Genomic DNA, 25,203 nt, shown 5'->3' on the forward strand with positions numbered 1-25,203 from the left:
TTCCCGAACTCCTTTTATCTTGCCTTATATCTCTAAGCAGCACTTCTAAGACCAAGATAAATAAAAGGGGAGATAACGGACATCCCTGTCTTGTACCCTTTTGTATTTCACATGAGTCCGTTAAACCCCCATTAACAATTATCTGTGCCTTCTGAGATGTATAAATAGATCTAATCCATTTTATAAAATTATCTCCAAAATCCATTTGCTCCAAGACCTTAAACATAAATTTCCAATTCAAATTATCAAATGCTTTCTCAGCATCTAAAAAGATCAAAGCTGCTTGTTTATCATTTCGTTGTTCTAAATATTCCAACACATTCAAAACATTTCTGACGTTATCACGTAATTGTCTTTTAGGTAGAAACCCCGCTTGATCTTCCTGAATAAATTGTTGCAATTTGGCTGGCTCTTCAGGCAGGCCTATGGGATCTCTGGGGTGGGTTAGGTTTTACACTGTATTAATGTAAGATGGTCTTCAGATGACATGTTATGATATTAATAATGTGATGATTATGTATATGAGCAGATTGTATTTTATATTGTATTTTATATTGTACGTCGCCCAGAGTGTCCGTTCAGTCGGACAGATGGGCGTCTGCTAAATAAAATTTTATTATTATTATTATATTATTTTCATTCTTTCTGCCAAAATCGTAAAATTTTTATAATCATTATTCAGTAGAGATATCGGCCGATAATTTTTTGTTTTGGTTAGGTCCTGCTCCTCTTTAGGTATTAATGTTATATTAGCATTTTTCCAACTATCCGGTATCTTCCCCTCTTGCAAAATAGAATTCATTGTATACTATAAAGGTAATAAGAGTTCCTCCTCCAAACATTTGTAATACACTGCTGATAATCCATCCGGTCCTGGCGCCTTTCCTAATTTAATTTTACCTATAGCTTCAGATATTTCTCTTGACGTAATAGGACCATTAATAACTTGTCTCTGAAAATCTGTAATTTTAGGCAAATTCTGTTTAAATATATACTCTTCTATTTTTTCAGATGGAATTTCCTGACACTTATACAAAGTTGAATAATATTGATGAAAAACTTTTTGGATTTTTACATTATCTGTCAGCATCTCATCTCCTTCTTGTATCTTTAAAATAAGATTTTTTTGTCGTTCTTTTCTTAATTTATATGCTAGCCATTTTCCCGGTTTATTTGCAAATTCAAAAGTCCTTTGTTTAGCAAAATTTAATTTCCTTTCAATTTCTCTAACTGTCAGCATTGACACTTGTTTCTGTAACATTTTAATTTGATTTACAATGGAAACTTTAGTTGGATTCTTTTTCAATTCTTCCTCTTTTTGTTTTATTTCTTCCAAGATTAATTGCATTTTCTGTTGTTTCTTCTTTTTTAATTCAGAATTAGATTTAATAAAATATCCCCTCATGAATGCCTTACTTGTATCCCAGACAATATTTTCATTTGTTCCTTTATGTAAATTATGTTCAAAAAACTCTTTTAATTTCTTCTTACATTCTTGTACTACTTTATCATTCTGTAATAAGGATTCATTTAGTCTCCATCTAAATCCAAGATTTTTTTTTTTTGAAAGTTAATATCACAGGATTGTGGTCCGAAAAAGTTTTTGGTAGTATGTCCATTTTAGAAATGTCTTTCACTAGATTTTTAGACATCCAAATCATGTCAATCCTCAAAAATGTTTTATGTCTTTCTGAAAAGTAAGTGAATTCCTTTGCGTTATCATTTATATATCTCCAGGTATCCACCAATTCTAAATTTTCCATTAATTCAAAGCAAATCTTCGGTAATTTACCCTGTGTCTCTTTAATATTTTTCTCAGAAAGTCTATCAATTTTTGGTGAGATTACCCCATTCCAATCACCCATGACACACCAATGATCATATGAAAACTCTAACAATTTTTCCATAAGTCCTGTGTAAAACCTTGTTTTATCTTCATTGGGGGCATAAATACCCACTATCAAAGTTTTTATGCCCTGTAAAGTAATTTCAACCCCCACAAATCTACCACTATCATCCAATAATATCAATTTAGGAAGCAATTGTGGGTTAATGTAAAGAACAACACCTTTTTTTTTTAATCCAGCCGAAATAAATTCTTCACCCAAATTTTTACAAATCAAATATTTGGAATCTTTCTTCTTAATATGAGTTTCTTGTAAACAAATTATATCCAATTTTAATTTTTTCAAATAATGAAACACTTCCTTTCTCTTCTGCGCCGTGTTGGCTCCATTTATATTCCAAGTTAGATATTTGTATTCCATCTTTAAGCGTGTATTTTAAAATGTACCTGATGCTCCCTTTAATCCATCATCTTCCTTTCCCTCCTCTGCATGTTCCTGTTGACTTTGTTTCCCAGGAATTATATCCATATCTTTGAGTTTATCTTCTTCCATGTCTTTTGAGGCTTTTCTCAAGAAATCCCTTGCTTTTTGAACAGTATTCAATCGATATTTCTGTTGTCTGAATGTAAAAATCACTCCTTCTGGAACATCCCATCTAAATTGAATTTTGCATTGCTTAAGTTTTTCTGTAAAGAAAGCATATTCTTTTCTCTTACATAAAAGTCTAATAGGAATTTCCTTCATCACCAGTATGTCCTTGCCATCAATTTTAAAGGTATTGTTAAAGTGTTGTTGTAATGCCATATCTCTGGTCCTCTTTTTTATAAAGTGAACAAGCACATCTCTTGGAATTTTTTTCATTGTTGCATATCTGGAATTAATTCTATAAACTTTATCTATTTCAAATTCCATCCGATCTTCATTCCAATCCAAAAATTTTACTAAGATTAACAATTTTATCTCTGATATCTTCACCTGTTTCCTCAGGGATTGCACGGAATCTCAAACAATGTTCTTTATTTCTCAATTCCATCACAGCCATGTAGTCCAAATTTTTTTCTAATTCCAGATTTAATATATCTGTTCTATTCTCCAAGATTTGTACCTTTTCTTTAGTATTTTTTACATCCTCTATTATTTGCCCAATTGTCCCTTTAATCTCATCCACTTGTATTTTAATATGGTTTTTTATATCTTTCAATTCCATTTTCATTTCTTGTTTTAGATCATTAATCCCTTCCATTATTTTTTGAAACATATCTGAGGGTACAACCCCTTCCTGTGGATCAATTGAACCTCTTCGCTCCTGAGCCTTAGCTGCTTTTCTGGTTGTCATTCTCAAAAAGAGCCTTTAATTTCTGATATTAACCACTGTTCCAAAACCTAGAGGCAGTCTATTTCTTTATTTTTTTTCCTCCATCAACAAAAGAGTTAATATTCCAGGCCTGTTATTATAGTCCAGCCAGCACAATTCTTATCTACGTCCAGGAATGCAAAACAATTCTGGTTCACAACACCAAGCAATAAGTAACATACACGAACAGCAGATTCATCCAAAAAGAAGTAATCCAAGGGAAAAAAAATAGTCCCAAATATATTTCCATCAAATAATCAAGTTGCCTCTCATCCGTTTTAATCTTTATAAATCCAAATTCAGGCCAGTTTTTTGTTGTAAGAAAATATATAAGTTGTTTACATTTTCTTTCTTCCTTAATTTTATTTAAAAGAAAAAAAGTATAACTCACCCAGGTTTCTCAATTGCTGATTCGTAAACAAATCCCTTTTATTGTAGTAATTTAAGCCAAATGATAAGATTTAGACAGAAGGAGGCTCGCTGGTTATAGAACGTTTTTAAGAAGAAAAAAAAAGTCTCGCTTTTTTTTCAGTACAGCTTGTTGGAAGTCCTGACTTCGTCTTCAGCCGATCGGTATGCCTTCTTATCTCAGGGAATTCCTGATCAATTCCAGCCACCGACAGCTCAACGAAGTCCTGTGGATAATCTGTTCGGTTCACCTTTGCCTTGGAGAACATTTAAGCCAGTCAAAGTTTCCTCTTGACTGGTTTTTAAACTGAAAAAAGCTTCCTCTGAGACATAGATCTCTCAGAGACAGCCACCAGCTGAGCACTCACTTCCGGGAAGCCCAAGGCACACTCTGTTCATTGGGGCTCCCTAGTGTATTTCCTACCAGTACATCCTCACCACTGCAAAAAGAAGGTAGAAGTCAGGACAGGAGTACATGATCTTCAAAGTGAAGATTTTATTTTGTGTGGAAAATGTGATTTTCAAAATTTAAACAATTCTGTGGCAAATACAATCCACTGTTATGCACCCCATGCTCCAGGTGGCTGAGAAAGAAGGCTCATCCATACCTCCACACAAGATCCACATTTTAATCCCCAGAATCACCAGGTACGGCTAGGAGACCCCTGTCTCAAACTTAGGAGAGCTACTGCCAATCAGTGTAGACAATACTGAGATAGATGGACCAATGGTATAAGATGGATGGACTCAGTATAGATAGACTCAGTATAAGACAGCTTCCTATGTTCCTGTACAACAATCGGGACTATTTATTTATTAAATTTACATCCCGCCTGCCCTTCCAGGAGCCCAGGGTGGCAAACACATAAACAATAAAACAATTAAAACATCTAAAAACAATTCCAGCACAACTGCAAGACTGAGCAAGATCTCTACTGAAAAGGCTTGTTGGAAGAGGAAGGGCTTCAGTAGGTGCTGGAAACACAATAGGGAGGGCACCTGTCTGATATGTAGCGGAAGGAAATTTCAAAGGGTAGGTGCCACAACCCCAAAAGCCTGATTCCTATATTGTTCAATTCCAACTGTTAAATAAACGGCTGCAGTGGCCAAAGTTCTTTGGCGTTCCAGAAAAAGAAAACCAACAACAACAACAACCATACAAACTACACCTAGCAAAAGTTAACTCCTAGATAAATAGAGCCTGACACTGATTTTATGCCTTCTGCATTAAATTTTACCTTTGTAGTCCCTTTAGTATATATATATATTGTATTTTATGTATTTTAATTGTATTTTATGTATTTTACATTTATTTTAATGTTTTTGTGATTTTACTGTTTATAATTTTATTATGTACATGTTTGATTTTATTTTTGTAAGCCGCCCTGAGGGCCCTATTATAGGGTAGAAGGGCGGGATAGAAATATTTTAAATAAATAAATAAAATATATAGATCGGCCTCATCACTTTCCAACCGAAGGCGGAAACGTAGGCACGCAGACCCCTCTTCTAGTCAAAAAAGGGAGATTCCAAATCCTAGAGAAAAATAGGAAAGGTAAATCACGCTTTACTCCAGCCTTGTATCTCTATGGTTCAGCAACCGTTTGAGGGATTCTCACAGTTGGTACTTTCCAAGTTCTTCTCTAGTTTGCGCAAGAAAAAAAGCGAAATACGTGGACATTTGGTACATGCCCTATCGTCTCCTTTTCTGGCTTATAATCCATTCTATATAGAAATGATTGGTACAGTCTGATCTGGTCTTCTCTTCTTTCTCCCCCGCCCTACTAGCGATGGTTTGTCCCAAAGCAGAGGATATAGGAAGCTGACGGGAATACGCGCGGCCTTTTTCTTTTTTGGCGAGCGAGGGAGGTGGTGTTTGGGGGTTCGTGGGTGTGTGAAGCGCCGAAGCAATAATGGGGGAAAGTAATACTAAAGGGAGTGTTTGCAGATTGCAAACCCTGGGAAGAGCGGCCAGGACCGGAGCCAGCCACGTGAGTCAAGGCTTCTCCTGTAGCCCGGGGGGGGGGGCGACGACGATGTTGGCCGCCGGGGGGAAGCGTGGAAGAGGTGAATGTGTGTGTGAGAGAGAGGCAGCGGGGGGAGGGACATTGCAGTCTTGCAGGGGGTGTTGCGGCGAACCAAATAGCTCAGGTTTTTGTAGCCTCTGGCGTTGTGTGGGGTTTACTTGTAAGTAAGCTCTGTGGCCTCTGTTGGAACTTAACCGAGGGTAGTTGCTTAGGGCTGTTCCATCCAAGGGCTGGTCCTGCGCCTGTCTACTCAGAAGTATGCCCCTCGGATCCCACTCCATAAAGCACACTTTTTCGTTTCAGCTGCTTATCTATGTCTCTCGTGTATACAGTAAAGAGATATGCGCATCCATCACCACCACCCCCCAATTTGTTGTTTTTCTGTTCAGAAGCAAAGCCGCTAAACACCTTTTTGTGTGTCTTGCAAGGAGTTGGGCAAGAGGACTGCGTGGGCAACCTTGTGAACAGCGAGAGTCTCCTTTGGCGCGAGTGGGCGCATGGAAGACTGAAACCAGGGAGGGGGGTGAAGAAAGGAGCTGCAAATGGCAGCCTGTCGTGTCTTTCGGCGTCCCCGTGACGTCTTCCTCTAAGTGCGCGCGCTTTTTAACTGCTGCCACTGGCGCGCGAAGATCGGGGAGGGGTGAAGAGACGGTCCCCTCTGAAGCAACTAATGGCGCCGCCCGCAGAAGAACGTTGGAATTGGACGGCTCCAAATACAGGGGGGGGCTCTTTTAGAATGGCCATCCGGGTTAGCCAGAGGGTGGCCTCGCTACTCTAGGAGAGGAAGTTGAGATGATTTTCACGGGGCGGGGGGAATCACTTGTTGAGAGTCTTCCCAAGCCCACGCCGTATGCTGCAGCACCCCTACAGCCGCCTTTTTTTTTCTAAAGAGAGAATGGAAAAGGGGGGGAATAGGAGAGAAGTAGTGGAGGAGCAGTGGAAGGAATGGAAAAAATAGTGGAAGGTTCAGATACGTAACCAGTACAGTATTTACTGTTTTTTTTATTTTTAATCATTTTTCTCTATTTTTTTAAAAAATGCCTAGCTTCTTAGTTCCAGTGCACGTTTTCTGCCTGCTCAAAATGTGTCCATCTCCACAGAGTAGAGATGTGTGTGTGCATGAACACCTGCAAGTGTACATCTTTGCTTGTTTGCTTGGGTTTGGTCCCATAGTGTCTCCTTGCCTTCAGTGTTGCCCGTTCATCTTGGTTGCTAATGAATGTGGTGTCAGAGAAGGCATAAAACAACTTCCCCCCCCCGTGCAGCATTTTCCTATGCCAGGAATTGTTCCTAGCTGGTTTGCTGTGTGTGGGACAACCTCAGGTGTGTCACTAAGTTTTTTTTAGAAATAAAGTTCCTGTTTGTATGAAGGCGTAAAGCTTGATCTCAGCGCTAATTTTTAACCTGCATTGGTCAACCAAGAATGAAACTAAGCCCAATACCGTTAGCAATTGCCTGAATGGCTTTTAAAAAGTAAATTGGTGCAGAGGCCTGAGCTGGGGATGACAGAAGTTTTAAACCTCTGTGGTCATGATTTGGATTAGACCCCTGTGCAGTGGCATAGTGTGGAGTCTGGCCCTAAGGTTAGTATTGTGCTCTTGTATAATGGCATTAATTAATACCAGACACAGCCAGTTTTATTGGTTAAATCAGTCCATTCCCAGCGCTGAAAATTACTGAGTTGTCATTCCTGGCCTATTCCATCTGCATAGCCTTGGTAACACTGCACACCAGTACTGACATGGCTTTCTCCTTTGATTTAAGGAGCTCGTGGAACTCTAGCACTGGAAGGAAAAAGTGAGTGCATATGCACTCTTTCTTCCAGTCCTGTGGGTGGGTGACAGTGTAGTCCTATGCTTGTTCACTGAGCCTTGCTTTGTTTGGGAAGCTTATATGGTGAACTCAACAGCTACTTTTGCATGTAAAGCTTCCTAAGGTTACTGTCACTTTATGTGCTAAAACTGCATTACAAATTTTTTTATGTAATCTCTCCCTGTAACTGAGGGATTGTGGGCTGTTACAATGGAAAAAAATGATTTGCAGTCATACTGGTCCACTATACCACTGTTACTTTCTTTTTGTTTTTCAGGTGTAGGCAAAATCCACTCAGTTTTGGACGACTAACATTTCACTCCAGAATATAGGTATGAAGCCTACCAGGTTGTATCTGTATCAGCAGATTTTTAATAACCTTGAACTTGACATTGATTCACATTTTTGTGGTGTGTAATTTTGCCTTTGTGTTGCCCATTCATTAATTCCACCAGTGAATGTGGTGTCAGAAAAGGCATGTATTAACTCTAGCTGTCATGTGTTCAAGAGTTGGTTATGTAACTTCTCTGTATTCCAGCTAGAACATACCCTTTATGAAAAATGTTTGCTGCTTAGCATCTGAATGCACAAAATTTAGAAGGGAAATTCAGTATTTCTAATTAGATTCCCTGCCTAAAGTTGGTATATGGTACACCTGAAGTCTGTGCCCCTTGTTCTTGAACCAGAACCTATATTTTTGGTATACTTCATTGATACTGTTTCCACAATGATAGGAAGCGGTACCCAACTAGAAAATCTTGACAGTACAAGGATTTCCACTTACACGATAGGACTTTCTTCCCTCTCCTTCCCCCATGCATGCTCCATGCCCTCCCCAAGAAACCCCTTGAACAGATTTAAGGGGCATGCAGGGGAAGGAGTGGTGGAAGTCCTGTTGCACAAGCAGAAATCATTGGACACATTCCTTAGCACTACTTTGGATACAACACAGGGATTCTATGTCATCTATGGCTGCTTGTTCCATTACTAAGTGATTTTACTGTTTTTAACATACATGTATTTGCACTTTAGCTTAATGGTGCTGTATTTGTGTGAATAGTACCTCCCCAAGAGATTATAGTATTTAAAGAAAACTTGTAAGCCATCCCCTTCCCTTGTTAAAGAAGTACAAATCCTTATGGAATATTATATATCCCTTTCCCTCCCCCCTCCCCCCTTGTCTTGCCTTCTCTTGACTTACCACTGCTTTTTCCTCCTCTTCCTCTTGAATTTAAAACAGAGCACAGGCTGTCCCATTGCTCCATTCTGCTGCTTCCTACTTCCAGTGCAACTGGAGAAAGCAAGCAACAGATTGGAGCAGCATCAGCAGACTGTCACTGACTGCCAGTAAGAGAAGAGGATGAGTTGCAGAGGGTATCTACTCTGCCCTCCTTGGTCACCTGTCTGCGTTGTGCTGCCTTAGCAACAATGAGGTGACCCTAGTCTTGGAACCATGCAGTATGCAGATAGTTACATACACAAATAACTTCAGATATATGCTTACCAATTAGCCCACAAATCTGAGCTCATCCATCTATTTTTTCCCTCCTCATTATTCTGAATGATTTCTATTTATCCAGTTGTCCAGCCACCCTTGCCTCCATCCAGCCCCACATGCTCCCTTCTTCCCCTTTCCGGTTTCGCCTCTAAAAAGTATCCTACCTTTGGCTGCTTCCTCTAAAGTATCCCTTCTTCTGCTAGTGCCTTCATTTTAAGTATCCTTTTTTTATTCCATCTCCAGATCCTGCACCCTTTCTTAAGTTTTCATCCTCCTATTCTTGCCTTTTTATAAACATTACTCATATCTGCCTTCTTTGCAGGTCTCATTACTACAAGATGCTTTGTGTGTCTCTTGCAAGCAAACACCTCTTATTTATGTTATGTGCCTTCAAGTTGATTACGACTTACGGTGACCCTATGAATCAGTGACCTCCAAGAGCATCTGTCATGAACCACCCTGTTCAGATCTTGTAAATTCAGGTCTGTGACTTCCTTTATGGAATCAATCCATCTCTTGTTTGGCCTTCCTATTTTTCTACTCCTGGTTTTCCCAGCATTATTGTCTTTTCTAGTGAATGATGTCTTCTCATTATGTATCCAAAGTAGGATAGCCTGTTTCATCATTTTAGGTTCTAGTGACAGTTCTGGTTTAATTTGTTCTAACACCCAGTTAATTGTCTTTTTTGCAGCACCACATTTCGAATGAGTAGATTTTTCTCTTATCCGCTTTTTCACTGTCCAACTTTCACATCCATGCATAGAGATTGGGAATACCATGTCTGAATGTTCCTGACTTTGGTGTTCAGTGATACATCTTTGCATTTGAGGACCTTTTCTAGTTCTTTCATAGCTGCCCACCCCAGTCCTAGCCTTCTTTTCTTTTCTTGACTATGGTCTCCATTTGGTTAATGACTGTGCCGAGGTATTGATAATCCTTGACAAGTTCAGTGTCCTCATTGTCAACTTTAAAGTTATATAAATCTTCTGTGGTCATTACTTTAGTCTTTTTGATGTTCAGCTGTAGTCCTGCTTTTGTGCTTCCTCTAACTTTCATCAGCATTTCAAATATTACTGGTTTCTCTAAGAGTATGGTATCGTCTGTATATCTTAGATTATTGGCATTTCTCCCTCCAATTTTCACACCTCCTTCATCTTGGTCCAACACTCCATATGATATGTTCTGCGTAAGGGTGATAAAATACACCCGTCTCATACCCTTTTCTATTGGGAACCAATCAGTTTCTCCATATTCTGTCCTTACAGTAGCCTCTTGTCCAGAGTATAGGTTGCGCATCAGAACAATCAGATGCTGTGGCACCCCCATTTCTTTTAAAGCATTCCATAGTTTTTTGTGATCTACACAGTCAAAGGCTTTGCAGTAGTCTATAAAGCACAGGGTGATTTTCTACTGAAATTCTTTGCTCCGTTCCATTATTCAACGTATGTTTGCGATAACGATCTCTGGTGCCTCTTCCCTTTCTAAATCCAGCTTGGACATCTGGCATTTCTCGCTCCATATATGGCAAGAGCCTTTGTTGTAGAATCTTGCACTCAGGTCCTGCTTGCGGGCTTCCCCCAGGCACCTGGTTGGCCACTATGAGAACAGGATGCTGGACTAGATGGGCCACTGGCCTGATCCAGCAGGCTCTTCTTATGTTCTTATCTTGAGCATTACTCTACTTGCATGAGATATTAAGGCAATAATTTGATAATTACTGCATTTCCTGGGATCCCCTTTCTTTGATATTGGGATATATATTGAATGCTTCCAGTCTGTGGGCCATTGTTTAGTTTTCCATATTTCTAGACAAATTTTTGTCTTATTTATAACAAGCGTCAAATGTGTATGTAACAACAGCCATAGATGGGGAAAGCGTTGGATGGGGGAGCATTTTGGGCTTTGCCTCAGGAAGCAAAATGACTTGGACCAGCCCTTGCTGTAATTCATCCCCACATATAGGCCAGCAAAGAAATTGCATGTTCTCCCAGAAATAGCATCCCATTGTTTCTATTTCTGTTGACCTATCCAGCTTGGTGTGTGCTGACTCAGGCTTTGCTATTGCTTTGGCATGGCAAAGGAGGAGGACGTGGGACTAACCGATGAGAGAGATAAGTGAGGGGAGGCAACCCTTGTCAAGCAAGGGAAGAGGAGTAGGAGAGTCTTTGACTGACTGCTGTTTTCTGGAGAAATTTGTTTGCTTCCAAATCAAGTTGCTCCAGCACTAATGACTACTTTGCTTGTGGTTTTTATAAGGATTTGATGATAAGTTTGGCAATACTTGTGAGCAGAAATTGAAATGTGGGTTTTTTTTCCTGCTATCTGCAGTTGTCAAAATGAGTGAGCCAGCCCGTAAGAGACACAGGATTTACCTTTCTGACCCAAAATGGGAAGAGAGACAACCATCACCATGCATTAAGCCTGTGCTGCAATCTAGGAGTGCCACAATTACATCTTTCAAAATTGCAAATGAGCTTGTTAAGAGAAAAAAATCTTTTGAAGATGGGGAGATGGTGAAAGAGATACTATTGATTGCTGGCGAGTCACTTTTTGAAGGGTTTTCCTATAAAAGCGAAATAATTGCTGCAATGAAAATGTTGGATCTGTCTAGAGAAACACTTGCCAGAAGAATTGAATCCATTTCAAATGACTTGGAGCATCAACTACAAAATGATTTACAGAAATGTCTTTGGTTTTCACTTCAACTTGATGAATCCACAGACATGACAGGCACTTCACAGTTGATAATTATTGTGAGGATGGTGTTTGGTGACCTTTCTTTAAAAGAAGAACTCCTCAAAATACTATCTCTGAAAGGAACAGGTGGTGAGGATATATTTCAGACTTTCAAAAACTATGCCAAAGAAATAAACTTGCCTATTCACAAATTGTCTTCCATCACCACTAATGGGGCACCAGCAATGGTGGACTGCACCGGTGGGTTCATTGCCCACTGCCAGAAAGATTACTCTTTCCCGAAGTTTGTTTCATATCACTGCATCATTCACCAGGAAGCAGTGTGTGCTGAAATACTCCAGTTTAAACATATCATGGATGTTAATACAAAAATAATAGCCTCCATCCAGACTATCTGCTTGCAGCACAAACTTCTTAAGGCACTTTTGAAGGATGTTGATACTGAACATAGCAATTGCATTTTGTACACTGAAGATAGATGGCTAAGTGGAAAGGTTCTTGCCAGATTTTTAAACCTGGCTGAAGAAATAAAGGAGTTCTTAAAGTCTGAAGATCAGTACATTGAGCAACTTGATGACAGGCTTTGGTTGATGGACTTGGCTTTTCTTGCTGATTTGATGCAAAAACTAAACAGTTTAAACACTGAGCTTCACAGAAAAAATAGCCATATTTCTGGCATGATCTCATCAGTCAATTCCTTCAAAGGTAAATTAAAGTTGTGGAAGTCACACTTGCAGAGGAAATCATTACTACATTTCCCTTCAATGAAGCAAGTTGTTAAGGGTGATTTCAATCACATGCGATTTGTGGACAAACTTGAAACACTTGAGGAACACTTCCAGACTCGATTTCAACAATTCACTGATACTGAACTACTTGTTGCATTTTTTGAAAATCCGTTCAGTCCAGTTGATGTCACAGAAATAGCAGCAGCCGTTGGGGAACTGTGTCAGGCTGGAGTAGAGGAAATCAAACTAGAGCTTGTGGACCTTCAGAGTGACTTGTTTTTAAAATCAAATTCAAGACATGACAATTTTTGGAGTCTGGTTGATTCTCAAAAGTTTGCTTTGTTGAGGAAAGCTGCTGCAAAGATAAAATCTTACTTTGGATCTGCTTATCTGTGTGATTCACTCTTCTCAACAAAGAAATATATTGAATCAGAAAACAGAACACAGCTGACTGAAGAGCATCTGCTTGACTGTTTGCGAGCTGCAATGTCATCATACACTCCCAATTACGAGAAGCTTGCAGATGTCGTGTAGTGTCAAGCATCGTACTAGTCTAGGGCCCCGAGTTTCAAAATGTGAAGTAATACTGGGAATATTATTACAAGACCCAGTAACATCAGCCCACAAAATCTAGGGCTCATGGACCTGTTTCAGATATTTTTAATTAGGCTTCTCCATCATTTTGCAGTCTGTTCTCCCCCCCCGAGCTTCTGTACCTAGACCTTCCCAGTATTGAGACTGCCCCCAACAATACTCAGAATTCCAAAAAATGAGTATGCATAAGCGTGGGGGGAAGAGACGATGCTTGGCTACGGAGAGAAAAAAATTGAGGAGGGCAAGGTACAGACACTTTACTTGAGGTAGGCTGTTTGCTTCTCTTGAGCGCTTGGTGGCTTTGTTGGACTGCATTCCAACAAGCAAGTGAAATAAGTGCTTGGCAATGTGGGTGGGTGGGTAGGTAGGCAGGGATATGGGAGTGACTTTTTTCATTATGTTAGCAAAGTAGGCATGTGGGCCCATGTGCATCAACAAGCATATGCTTTGTGAAAGGGAGAGAAATTGTGTTTGTTTATTCCTCCTTTGCTGCTGTTTTGCCAAGATTTTTTCCTTTGCTGTGCACTCCCTCACCCTGCCCTTTATGCCACATTTCTTTTCACATCTCCATGATGAGGAATGGGGCACACAGGTATGAGGATGGGAAGTGACACGACTTAGGCCCCATGTCGACACCTGTACCACCACTGCTACTCCATGTATTTAAATTACACAGCCTCATAGTTGTCCCAGACCATATTTGCAGCTGCACATAGGAAAAGCCATAGAGCTTTGCTCAGTGGGAGAAGTGCTTGCTTGCTTGCCCAGACAATGAGCAAGAGGCCACTGATTGCTACTGAGCTGAGGATGTTGATCCTATTGCTAGTGATGCTTTGTGATCCACCACAACCCAGGAGGCAGTTTGACCAGTGGATTGAAAAATTCTCTCCCTGCCCTTGAGTGAAAGAAGCTTTAGAAGTGCAGGTGTTATATAGATCCATGCCAGTTCACAGGGACAAAGGTTTGACTGGTTTCTATGTGAAAAAGTGCCACAAGAAAAGGACCTGGGGGGTAACCCTCCCAAAACGTGGTCGCTTCTGTTAGAGGGCTAAATGCAAGATAATGTAAAAGTGAAATATGTCATCATTGCATAACTGACTGATACATAATATGTAAATAGGAGTTTTCAAGGTCAAGAAAATCAGTTTTGACATCAAAATGTTTTAACAAAACTAAATAGCTTCAGGATGGCCATCAGTTATGGCCCACTATAACTGGTTAAGATAACACAAACTCTTTTTTTTTTGGCACTTTTTCCTCCTATATGGCTGCTAAAATTGATTTCTGGATAACTAATACTGACTTGTTTTCATCTCTTGCAGGAATATATGTATCAACATGGCATAGAATAGTATCATTTATATCAAGATCTCCTCAGTAACATGGCAGCTGAAGCTTGTGCATTTAAGTGTGTGTGTGGGAAGTAATTGCCACTTATACTTGAGCCTTGAAAGTGAATGGGATAAAGTACTAGGTACATCTCTTGCTCCATTGGGACTAGGCTGATGCTAAGCATTCATGGACAGACTTCTGTTGGTACAATACAACTTCCAATCTGTTATACAAAGTTACCTCCTCCATTGAACTTTACACACATTTTATGGTTAAAAACACTGATCCAAATTCTGATAGTGTGCTAGAATTTGACAAGTACTAACACTTTATTATTCAGTATTCGTTTACCATGATGTGGTTTATTTTTCTGAACTCCTGTATCAGAGGTAATTTCATGTATAGGTATAAAACATTATTACATGGCATCTGTGTATGTTCACTTTAAAAATAAATGATTTCAGAACAGACCATGGTTGCTAATGCATTTTTTTCCATGAACAGTGTGAAACACACACAGAAAAGCTGCTACCAAACAAAAAAAATGGCTAGAAAACAAAACTATATATTCCAGGCTTCAAATCCCCACATAGCCATGAAGCTTACAGGATGACCTTGGGCCAGTCACTGCCTCTCAGCCTTGGAGGAAGGCAATGGTGTAAACCATCTCTGAATACTGCTTACCATGAAAACCCTATTCATAGGGTTGCCATAAGTTGGGATCGACTTGAAGGCAGTCCATTTCCATTTTTTCTGTGTTCTCTCCCTGCATTCAAGATGTGCTACTGTTGTAGGTTGCAGAAGATTAAAAATGATGGTAATCTTCATAATTGTATGAACAAATAGATAGTAACAGTGAACTAGTAGGGCTTGGGCTGTATCCCCTTCCTGTTTGAGCATCCACTTGGCTTTTTCCCCTAGATGAGAAAGCAGAATTAAACCTGCACTCTTATTCTCTAGAGCCAGTGCTTTTGAAGTGAGCTGCCACTACCACTGGGCTTGTCTGGGAGAGTTTTTCTATGGTGTGTGACCTGGCCAACCAAACCTCTGAAACTACGCATACTATTCCTCCTTAATCGCTGTTACTGTTGCAATGTCTACCTTGCCATGCCTTCCAGCCAGAAGTAGGTCCATTTCCCCCCCTGTAGCCTGGTAAACTTGTTGCCTAGGCCAGGTACTGGAGAATCTATGCCTCCCACCCCAACATGTTGCCAGACTGTATAATTCCCATCAGCCCCAGTGAGCATAGCCAATGATGGGAGGTGTAGTCCACAAACAGCTGGAGGGCCACAGGTTCCCCACTCCCTTTAAACATTACAAATTTCCATGACAATAGCACTTAATCCAATGGTAGTGGCAGCTCATTTCAAAATATTGTAGCCATACTTCTTATAGTTGCACATGTTTTTGCCATTCAAAGCTACATCTTTCCCTGACCTGCTGCCCTCCAGACATTTTGGATTCCACTCATCATCTCCAATGTTAAGGAACAATTAGATTTGTAGTGCTGCAACATCTGGATGATAACAATTTGGGAAAGTTGCTCTTGAGCCACACAGTAAATGTCTTAACAATCTTGGCAATTATGTCAATGAATGTTAAAACCCCTCATTTTAGTACATTAAAAATGAGAAGACTGCTTATAAGTATGTTTTTGTATAACCAAGTAGTATAAGGATTCACTGTATAAAGATAATGTTCTGATAAAAGATTCAGCATTGCTATGAACAAGAATTGTGTGGAATTGCTAGGCAAGTACAGGCTAGTGAATTACACTACATCTCAGTATAAGCGAAAGAAAAATCAGGAAGAACATTAACTTCCACATTTGGCAAATGCATCAATGCTTGAGTATTTTTACTGAGACTTCCGTTCTTAGAATCAAGTCACCTAGGGCACTGTCCATGGTTACAATAAGCTGTAATTGGTTTTGGAACTGGAGTAATTAATAACTAAAGTCTTTTTCTTTCCATAAATCTTTCCAACAAGCCAGCAGCTGCCTTATTCAAAATTCTGATCTTGGTGTGTGATCCTCCAGAGCAATTGGGCTGGTCATCTTAAATATTTCATAGTTTAAATCCCCTTCTGTGCAGCTTAGCTGTAGCTGGACTTCTGTACCATTTCCAAATCCAAGGAGCAACATCCAATCACAATCCTTTTATCAAGTCTCTATCTTAAGCCGTGACCCTTGTACAGTTTTTATTGTCTTTGCACTGTGGATTCTATCTAGATTGTTGATGGGTGACTGTGCCTTTTCTTCTATTAGGCTGTCTTTAGAACCATTTCGCCTCTGAAGATAACAAATAAAATAGATTACCACATATTTAATACAGAACTGAAAAGACTTATTTTCTGTGTTCTGGTTACAATTCTGCAAAAGAGATTACTACTACCAATATAAACACATTTATTTACTGAAAGCAATGGGGTAAAGCAAGTTTCAGCGAATGAGCTAATGATTAAACTGAATATATACAGTGTGTATGTGTAACATGCATGATATAAGTAAATTGCCAGAGCACATGTAACTTTTTTGTACTTGTGTTTATTACTTAGTATAACGTTTGCAGTGTAATACATAATTCTTATCTCAAAAGGAATAGATTGGGGGTTGCTAACTCTACCCATGCAGACCATACTGCCTGTGACAACCTTCCTTGGCACCCCCAATACAACTAACCTGATTGGGCTATATTGAAAACAGGTAATCTGTGAGGCTTCATAGAATTCTGTGGCACAAAGCAGTTCCTGGAGTTAGAAGGGCACCCCCCCGTACACTCAAGATTGTTTGGGAAGTAAACCTCTGCTCTGGAGGGAAAGCTAACTGTAGGAAGATGGCATTTTGTGGAAGAGACATTTGGTCTTACCGTGAAAACGGTCTTCTCTGTGCATGTCAAAAGATGATATCAGGTGGGTAGCTAGCTCCACCTAGCGGTAGAAGGCAAAAGAGCACTGAAGGTTTTTTTCGAAGGTCCATTCCTGGTCTGTTAATGACAAGCTCATAAACGAGTAAGACAGGATAGCAACACTGACAGAGACAATACAACAGTACTCATACACTCTCTGCCAAAGGCCTACTAGTGCTTATAATGGTAGCCCAGCCCCCCTAGGGAGCGGCCCTGATATCATCTTTTGACATGCACAGAGAAGACCGATTTCATGGTAAGACCAAACGTCTTCTCCTGTGCATGTAAAAGATGATATCAGGTGGGCCATACCAAAGCTGACCCATGTAGGGTGGGAAAATCGCTGGGCTGCCACTACTATTGGTCTGAGAGGACATGCTGTAGCACTCTCCTCCCAAAGGCTGCCTCAGCCGACGCATAGGCGTCTATTTTGTAATGCTTAATGAAGGTATTGGGAATGGCCTATGTGGCTTCCCTACAAATCTCTATTAGAGGGCTGTTGTGAGAAAAGGCCGCTGATGTGGCTAACGCTCTAGTGGAGTGAGCCACTATCCCAGCTGGCCGGGCTAGTCTTAGAAAGGCATATGCCAAAGAAATGCATGCCTTAATCCACCTGGCTAGTGTAGAAGTGGACACCCTATTCCCTAGAGATGCTGGGTGAAAGGAGACAAACAAATCATCTGTTTTCCGAATTGCCTTTGTCTTGGAAATATAAACTTTAAGGGCTCTCCTCGCATCCAGAGAGTGCCAGGCCTTCTCTGAAGGATGGACAGGATTAGGACATAAGGATGGCAATACTAGCTCCTGTTGGCAATGGAAGGCAGACAGTACTTTGGGACAAAAGGAAGGGACTATGTGTAGGACTACTGTATCTGTATAAAACACAGAAATTTTTATGGGCAGATAGGGCATTCAGCTCAGACACTCTACGGGCCGAAGTAATGGCCACAAGAAGCAAGACCTTAAAGGATAGCAGACGGAGAGAAACTTGACTCAAAGGTTCAAATGGAGGTCTTTGAAGGGCTATTAACACTTTGTGCAGATCCAATGTTGGGCAGCGATGAACAGTAGGTGGTGCTGTTATTGTTGCTCCCCTGAGGAAATGTTTGATGAAAGGATGAGATCTGAGCGGATTGTCTGGAGATCTGGAGAGTATCGACGATAAGGCTGAAACCTGTCGCCTCAGGGTGTTAGGTCTGAGACCCAATGATAAGCCATCTTGTAGGAAAGATCTCGTTGACCCCTGCTTTCTGAGGAAGAACTCGTTTCTTCCGTGACCAGGATACGAAGGCCTTCCATGTGCCTTCATATATTCTGAGTGTGGATGGGCATCTAGAAGCCATCATGGTTTCCAGTACTTGTGGGGAGATGCCTTTCTCTAAGAGTCGCTTCCATTCAAATTCCATGCATGAAGTGCCAACCACTCCGGGTCTGGATGAAGAAGCTGCCCTTGAGAGAGCAGGTCCTCCCTTACTGGAATTTTCCATGGGGGTTCCACCGACTGTTCGAGGAGATCCGGAAACCAAGGTCTCCTTGGCCACCAGGGAGCAACTAGTAGAACTGCTGTCCTCTCGGCATGAAGTTTTTTGATCACCCTGGGAATAATTGGAAGTGAAGGGAAGGCATACAGCCTGCCTGGAGGCCACTGGGACATTAAGGCATCTATCCCCTCCGCGTCTGGCATTGCATACCTGGAGAAGAACCTCTTCACCTGTCGATTGCGGCTGGTGGTAAACAGGTCCACTTGAATTCGGCCGAAATGTGCCACAATCTGATGAAATACCTCTGGGTGAAGCATCCACTCTCCCTGATTCAGTTTCTCTCGACTGAGCCAGTCTGCTTGGCTGTTGTCCTCCCCCTTGAGATATTCTGCTGCTATAGAGTACACATTCCTCTCCGCCCACTGGAAGAGGAGAAAGGCTTCTCTCTGGAGAAGGTGGGAGCATGTGCCCCCTTGACGCTTTAAATAAGATTTGGCCATCACGTTGTCTGTTCTGATGAGCACTGCTCCTAACCGTCTGTCCTCCGCGAAGTGTCAGGGCCAGACGGATTGCTCGAAGCTCAAGAAGATTGATCGGCAGTATGGATTCCTGTGACGACCATGTGCCCTGAATCATCTGTCGCAGATGGCTCCCCACCCTGATAGGCTGGCATCTGACTTGATCAGGGTCCGAGGGGGATCCTGGAATGGAACGCCTCTTAACAGGTTGGGTTCGTGAGTCCACCAGAACAGCGACTGCTGAACCCGTGGTGATAGAGCTACTCTGCAGTGGTGTCTGGATGCTATGTCGCTTTGGAAGGGAAGGAGTGCCCACTGAAGTGTGCAGGAATGATGACGTGCCCATGGTGTAGTTTGGAATGTGGAAACCATCAAACCTAGAAGCGTTGCTAATTCCATTAGATCTGCTGAGTTGGAGGATAGGATACCCAACACTGCTTTGCAAATCTTGTTGACTCTTTCTTGGGACATTAAGAGGCCCTTCTGTGAGTCTATAGTCGCTCCCAGATGTATTATGCGCCAAGATGGAAAGAGATGACTCTTGGATTCGTTGATCAGGAAGCCGTGGTCCTTTAGACAGGCCAAGGTGACATGGAGGTCCTCCCAGGCCTTGTGCAACGATGGGGAGCAGATCAGAAAGTCGTTCAAGTAAGGGAAGAGATGAATTCCCAGTGTCCTGAGATGTGCCACCAAGGCAACCACGATCTTCGTGAATTGATAATGGCCTTGTCCCACGGCGAACCAAAGGTATCGTCTGTGAGGTGGGAAGATTGGAACATGAAGGTAGGCCTCCTTCAGGTCGATAGATGAGAGAAAGTCCCCTTTCCTTACGGCCTCCTTGATTGACAGTAAGATGTCCATGAAGATGTCCATGCAAAACTTGCGGTATCTTAAGAAACTGTTTAGACCCTTGAGGTCTACTGGTCTGAATTTCCCAAAAATCTCTCTCCTGCCAGGACTTTCTCTATAGCTGCAATTTGTATGAGATGGGAGACCGTCTGCAAAACTCTTTCCCTCTTGAGTGGAGAAACAGAGGGGATGGAATGAATCTCGCCGGAGGGGTGGAAGTGAACTCCAACTGTAGGCCGTACCGAAGGGTGCGAGGGACCCATTGATCTGAAGACGTGTCCTTCCAATGGTGAGCAAAACGTTGGAGTCGACCCCCCACTGGCGAGGTGGAGGCGTCAGAATTGATGTTTATTTCTCCGTGACTGGGACCCAAATCCCAATCGACTGGGAAAGTGTTGTTGAGACTTAGGCTGGTTGCGTTGTCTGTTCCAGAAGGGACGGCTGGAGCAGGCGTCCTTCGGCCTTCCATATGGTCGTGAGCCTCGAAAAGACTGAGACAAGTGATATGGGTGGAATGAGCGACGAAAAAACTTTCTGTCATCCCTTTTCCTGGAGGATGGCATTGACTTTTTCTTTTCCTTAAGTTTCCAAGACATTAGCTAGGGCGTCGTCCCCAAATAACTTGCCCCCACATAGGGCTCTGAGGCAAGATTTGAACAGGCTGTAGGGTCTGCCTCCCAATGCCGCAGCCAAAGGGTTCTTCGCGTGAAGACCCCTGCCGCCAGTGACCTTGCTGCAAACTGCATGGCATCCATGGATGCATCTGCCATGAAGGTAACTGCTGGAGAGACCTTCAGCAGAGACTTGCGTATCCGGGCTGCATCTTGCTGTGGGCCTTCCAGCAGGTCCTCCAACCAGAGGAGGGAGGCTCGAGCAAACACCTAGGAGGCTGCCGCTGCCCTGATTAAGAGTGCACTAGCCTCATGCACCCTTCTAAGCCCCTGGTCCATTTTGCGCTCAGTGGTATCCTTAAGGTGCGCATCCAAGTCCTTCGGATTCAAAGATGGATTCAGCAAGTTGACAATGGGCGTGTCTATGAGTGGGACTTTCAGCTGGTCCATGATAGGCTGTTCCAGCATATAATATTTGTTGGCTATCGAGACCAACTTCTTGAATTGTAATGGGATGTCAAACTCTGACTTGAGCACCTTCGGGAGAAGAGAAGGGAGCTTCAATACTCTAGACACACTGCTGAGACTCTCGATGTAGAGGGGGGAGGAGGATCCTCTGTAGAAGTGAGAGTAAGGGCTTCCATCGCCTTGCATAGCAGAGGAAGGAAATGAGGCTCCTGAAATCTCCTCAGATTCTGACTCCCCACTCCATTCCTCTTCGTCCAAAATCATTAAGTCGCTGTCTGTGTCAAGAGGCGCCTGCTCCGGAGGCTGAAGGTGCCTGCCCTAAGATGCAGCATAGGGATCTGGAGACGCACGGTTAGGTGCAGGAAGCGGAGCTGCGGCTGAGTGGCTTGTAGGTGGGCCCTGCGAAGTCTGTGAACCAGATGGAGCCTGAGAGGGAGAGGGCGCTGATACTTGCTGAGAAAGAACTCGAGGAATAGATGGAGAGGACAAATCTCTAGCCAGATCCATTAAGAGGGAATCCCTGAGCTGTTCCTTCAGTTGTTGAATTGAGTGGGCTGACAGGTGCAACTGGATAGGCTGAGCTTGAGTGTAAGAAGAATGGAACCTTTGCCTCCCTGCCTCTTGGATCTGTTGCACAAGGATTGGTTCTTCCAAAAAGCCTGTGAACGCTTCAGGAGACGAGGTGTTGGAAAAAATAGTGTCCAACGAAGGGTGAGGCTGACTGCCTTCCTCGTCAGACAAGGATTCCAGGTCCCTCTGGTTCCTTGGATGTTGAACAGAGTCTTGCCTGTCTCTACTGGTCGTCTTATTGGTAACAGGCATCCTGCCTTCCATAGCCACCCTGCCCGCCATAACTTGCACCTCAGCCACCTCGTGCCTGACGGTAGAGGGGCGGGCTACCGCTGCTTCTGAGTGATCTCCCAAAGTATGCGACTGCCCTGTGACCTGGGTGAGAAAAGGCACCGACGCTGCAGGTGTGGGGGGCAGAGGCTTCAACCCCTTTGAGGGGTTTTCCGTTTTGCGGGTTGCTTTTCCCATGGGAGCAACGCACTGCGGGGCTTACGGGGGTAAAAAACGAGCCCGTGGAAACTACAGCTGGAAAGACGTGTGGGGGGAGCCCCCACGGGTGGCGAAGATCAGCGCTGCCCTGGCAGAAGGCTGTTAAAGTGGCGGCTTGGGGGGGCAAAATGCAGAACCCAAAAGCAGCTGTAGCCGTCCTCCTCACTGGCTTTCTGATGGGGGGGAGACGGCGCTTGCAAGCTGAGGGAGACAATGGCGCCTGTCCGTCGTTTCCCTTTACCACTGAAGCGCAGGAAAACGGCTGGCCGTTAGTAAAGGGCGCAAAAAGCCTTGGGCGTGGGCTGAGACGCTGCCTCCTGAGGGAAGGCAGCCTCAGATATTAAGGCAGCTGCCGCTGTGGCTTGCTCTCAACAGAGAACGGTATTGAAGTTGGCGGGAGAGGGAAGGAGGGAGGGGGTACTGGAGAGGCAGAAGGCTCCAGGAACCGTGGGGAGGGGCTGGCTGCTCCTTGTCACGAAGGAAACTTCCAAACGAAGGAACACAAGGTATTTTTTTTAAAAAAAATTTAACTGGAACGGAAGGGTTAGAAGAAACAGTAAAGGAAAAACAACAACACTAATCACTGAAATAACACGAAAAACAATACACAAGAAACAATACAGGCCTGAAACAACAGAGGCAGAGAGAGTCCAACCGTGTTCGGTGAAGGCAAAAGAAAAACTGAGGCAGGAACAGACACAGACCAGGAATGGACCTTCGAAAAAAAACTTCCAACAGTGCTCTTTTTGCCTTCTACCGCTAGGTGGAGCTAGCTACCCACCTGATACCATCTTTTTCATACACAGGAGAATGACTGGTGGCTTGGAGAGGTAGGGTGGTGCCCACCACTTCTATTTTTGGAGTATGCTTGGGTGAAGAGAAGCAGGAATAGCTTCTCTACTTGCCTTGCTGCCTGCCTAGTGGTGGCCACTTCTTTTGCCCTACTGTGTATTGCTTTTGTGTTGGGATGTGGGGAGAGAAAGCAAGCAGCTTTTGGTATAAGGAAGGTTTGAAATTCATGTAAAAATGTGCTTTAGTTTTTTTAAAAAAAAACTGGGATGCATTTAATTAGGCATGTTTTCCCCCCATGCTGAGGTCCTGTTGTAATTGGTTTACGTGTATCTTGGCAGCATCCAAATCCTGTTCAGTGAGTGAATAAAAGGGCAGGGAGGAAAGAGAGAAAAGCAAATTCATGCTACCAATTACTAAAAACTACTAGAGTTACCGTAGTTTTTCTATTTTATAACAATCAGCTAGAATGGAAACAGTTCAGGGACAGAAGGAGATTAATGGAGCTGGCCTTTCAGCAGAGCCAATGGAATGGGCCCTCCTTCCTATTTCTGTCACTAGGGCAGCCTGCTGGGAAAAGCACACCATAGGATGGGGTAGAATTAGTGTCTGGCCATATAAGTATCTATGTTGCCCAGCATATTTCCTGGCTAAGTGGAGTGTCTATTTGTGTCCCAATTAGCAATTCCTTTTTATTTGTGGTCTGCTGATGAGTTTGTGGTCTGCTGATGTAGTTGTTAGGTCCCTATACGAACTTGGGGTATTTACAGATTTGTTCTTAAGTCCGGCAATGCTTGTGAGAAGAAGTGGAACTTAAGTTCTATTTTTTAATGCTGTCTGAAAGGTTAAAATGACTGATGGGGCGAAAAGACCAACTTCTTCAACAGAGAATGAGAGGAGAGGTACTGCATTGTGGACCATAAAGGGAGAGCTGTTCTGTGCCCACTGCCATCTCTAAGTAGTACAATGTTGAGATACACTATGAGATGAAACAGCACTTTATCACATAATTTCCCTCTTGGTTGTAAGGCCTGGAAGAAGTTCAACGAGCTCAAAGCAAAACTGGGAGCGCAAGTCTCTGCAGCTTAGCCTTGCAGTTCAGAGCAAGAGTGCTATATAATGTTGTTTATAATAGCGCATGCAATTGCCAGGAGAAAAAAAAGTGTTTGAGGATTGGGAGGCAGAAAAGGATTGCATTTTGATTGCTGGTGAGAACCTTTTAGACAATCTGCCTCTACCCTATAAAAAGGACGTAACTGCATTAATGCAAAAGTTGCAGCTTTGTGACAAGACTAGAGGCCATTTTTGCTAACCGAAAACAAGCTGACATGATGTACATAACTGTCTTTTGGACTTTATCTTGTTGAAAGTATCAGCCCAAGTGAGATCTTGCATCCAGCAGTTACGGTGTGCAAGATGTTTGGATTTTACAGTAAAGGAAGAGCTGATGTTTCAAGTATTTTTTACTAATTTAATAAATAATGTTTTCCATATTTGCATCATTTTATCTTTCTGTCTGTCTCCTTTTTTTCAATGCAGTAGCCATTTTATGTTAAGCTATGTCCCTGCAACAACTATTTTGTTCTGAATTTAAAAGAATCAAATAAGTACATGTTAAGTAACCTGTTAAATTTAAAGCATCAGTGCAGAAAATCATAGAGCAGTAAACCCAACTCAAAAATGAATAATTTCAAAACAGTCCTTTGACATTCCTTTTGTAATACCATGCATAAATTACTATCAGCATATGAACACAGAATATTCCATTACCAACCTGCTGAGATACTGCAACAGAGGAACACTGAGCATCTGAGGAACGGGTTACAGGTAACGGAGGTACAAGGTCTGTTTTTGAACTGAAAAAGAAAACAAAACTGCATTATGAATGGTAAGAAAGGGTGTGGGGTTAAAAGGTTACTTACATATGGGCAAGTATTTATGTTTTTGTCTCAGTAAAAAAAATAAGCCTCAAAGACTTTCTAGTTGACCAGTGACTATGCAGCACAACTGAAACCCGAATAAGGATTATAATTTTTGTTATAATAGTTGAATTCTAGCCTACCTTGGAAATTAATTTTGAACTGTTAAAAGTGTTTCTAATAAACAACTGCGCAAGATTTAACAGTTGATTTACTGCCCTATGTTTCAAGGGTTGTTTCCTGTATTACGTTGTGAGTCAAACAGTGGCTTCTTTTCCTTGAGGCAACTTCACAAATTCTTGATGA

The 25,203-nt window shown here is 42.2% G+C and overlaps 2 protein-coding genes and 2 non-coding genes across 15 annotated transcripts in view; 3 read left to right on the forward strand and 1 right to left on the reverse strand.

Annotated features, from left to right (window-relative positions):
• Positions 1 to 5,439: 5,439 nt before the first annotated feature.
• On the forward strand, positions 5,440 to 14,767 carry LOC133383391 (general transcription factor II-I repeat domain-containing protein 2-like). 3 transcript variants are annotated; one of them, XM_061624042.1, is made up of 5 exons: positions 5,440 to 5,600; positions 7,726 to 7,780; positions 9,269 to 9,428; positions 11,275 to 13,231; positions 14,288 to 14,767. In XM_061624042.1, exon 4 carries the CDS (start codon positions 11,283 to 11,285, stop codon positions 12,903 to 12,905), a length of 1,623 nt encoding a protein of 540 aa, XP_061480026.1. In that variant the 5' UTR covers positions 5,440 to 5,600; positions 7,726 to 7,780; positions 9,269 to 9,428; positions 11,275 to 11,282; the 3' UTR covers positions 12,906 to 13,231; positions 14,288 to 14,767. The 3 variants fall into 3 exon arrangements, with proteins under 3 accessions (XP_061480026.1, XP_061480010.1, XP_061480019.1); XM_061624026.1 differs by lacking the exon at positions 9,269 to 9,428 and having other exon boundaries at positions 5,441 to 5,600; XM_061624035.1 differs by lacking the exons at positions 5,440 to 5,600; positions 9,269 to 9,428 and adding an exon at positions 6,430 to 7,219.
• On the forward strand, positions 6,818 to 6,955 carry LOC133375994 (small nucleolar RNA SNORA13). The gene has a single exon (XR_009760377.1). It is a non-coding gene; the product is annotated as a small nucleolar RNA SNORA13 (small nucleolar RNA).
• Positions 7,870 to 7,997, forward strand: LOC133375993 (small nucleolar RNA SNORA13). The gene has a single exon (XR_009760376.1). It is a non-coding gene; the product is annotated as a small nucleolar RNA SNORA13 (small nucleolar RNA).
• Positions 14,631 to 25,203, reverse strand: part of EPB41L4A (erythrocyte membrane protein band 4.1 like 4A) — a 160,282-nt gene continuing 149,709 nt past the window's right edge. For all 10 annotated transcript variants that reach the window (XM_061623929.1, XM_061623940.1, XM_061623950.1 and 7 more), the window contains 2 exons: positions 24,753 to 24,834; positions 14,631 to 16,587 (listed from right to left, as the gene is read on the reverse strand). In XM_061623929.1, the coding sequence (XP_061479913.1) occupies positions 16,459 to 16,587; positions 24,753 to 24,834 (211 nt within the window). In that variant the 3' untranslated portion in view covers positions 14,631 to 16,458. The remainder of the gene's footprint in view (positions 16,588 to 24,752; positions 24,835 to 25,203) is intronic.

This window comes from Rhineura floridana, chromosome 1, assembly GCF_030035675.1.
Source record: "Rhineura floridana isolate rRhiFlo1 chromosome 1, rRhiFlo1.hap2, whole genome shotgun sequence".
NCBI classification, from domain to species: Eukaryota; Metazoa; Chordata; class Lepidosauria; order Squamata; family Rhineuridae; genus Rhineura; species Rhineura floridana.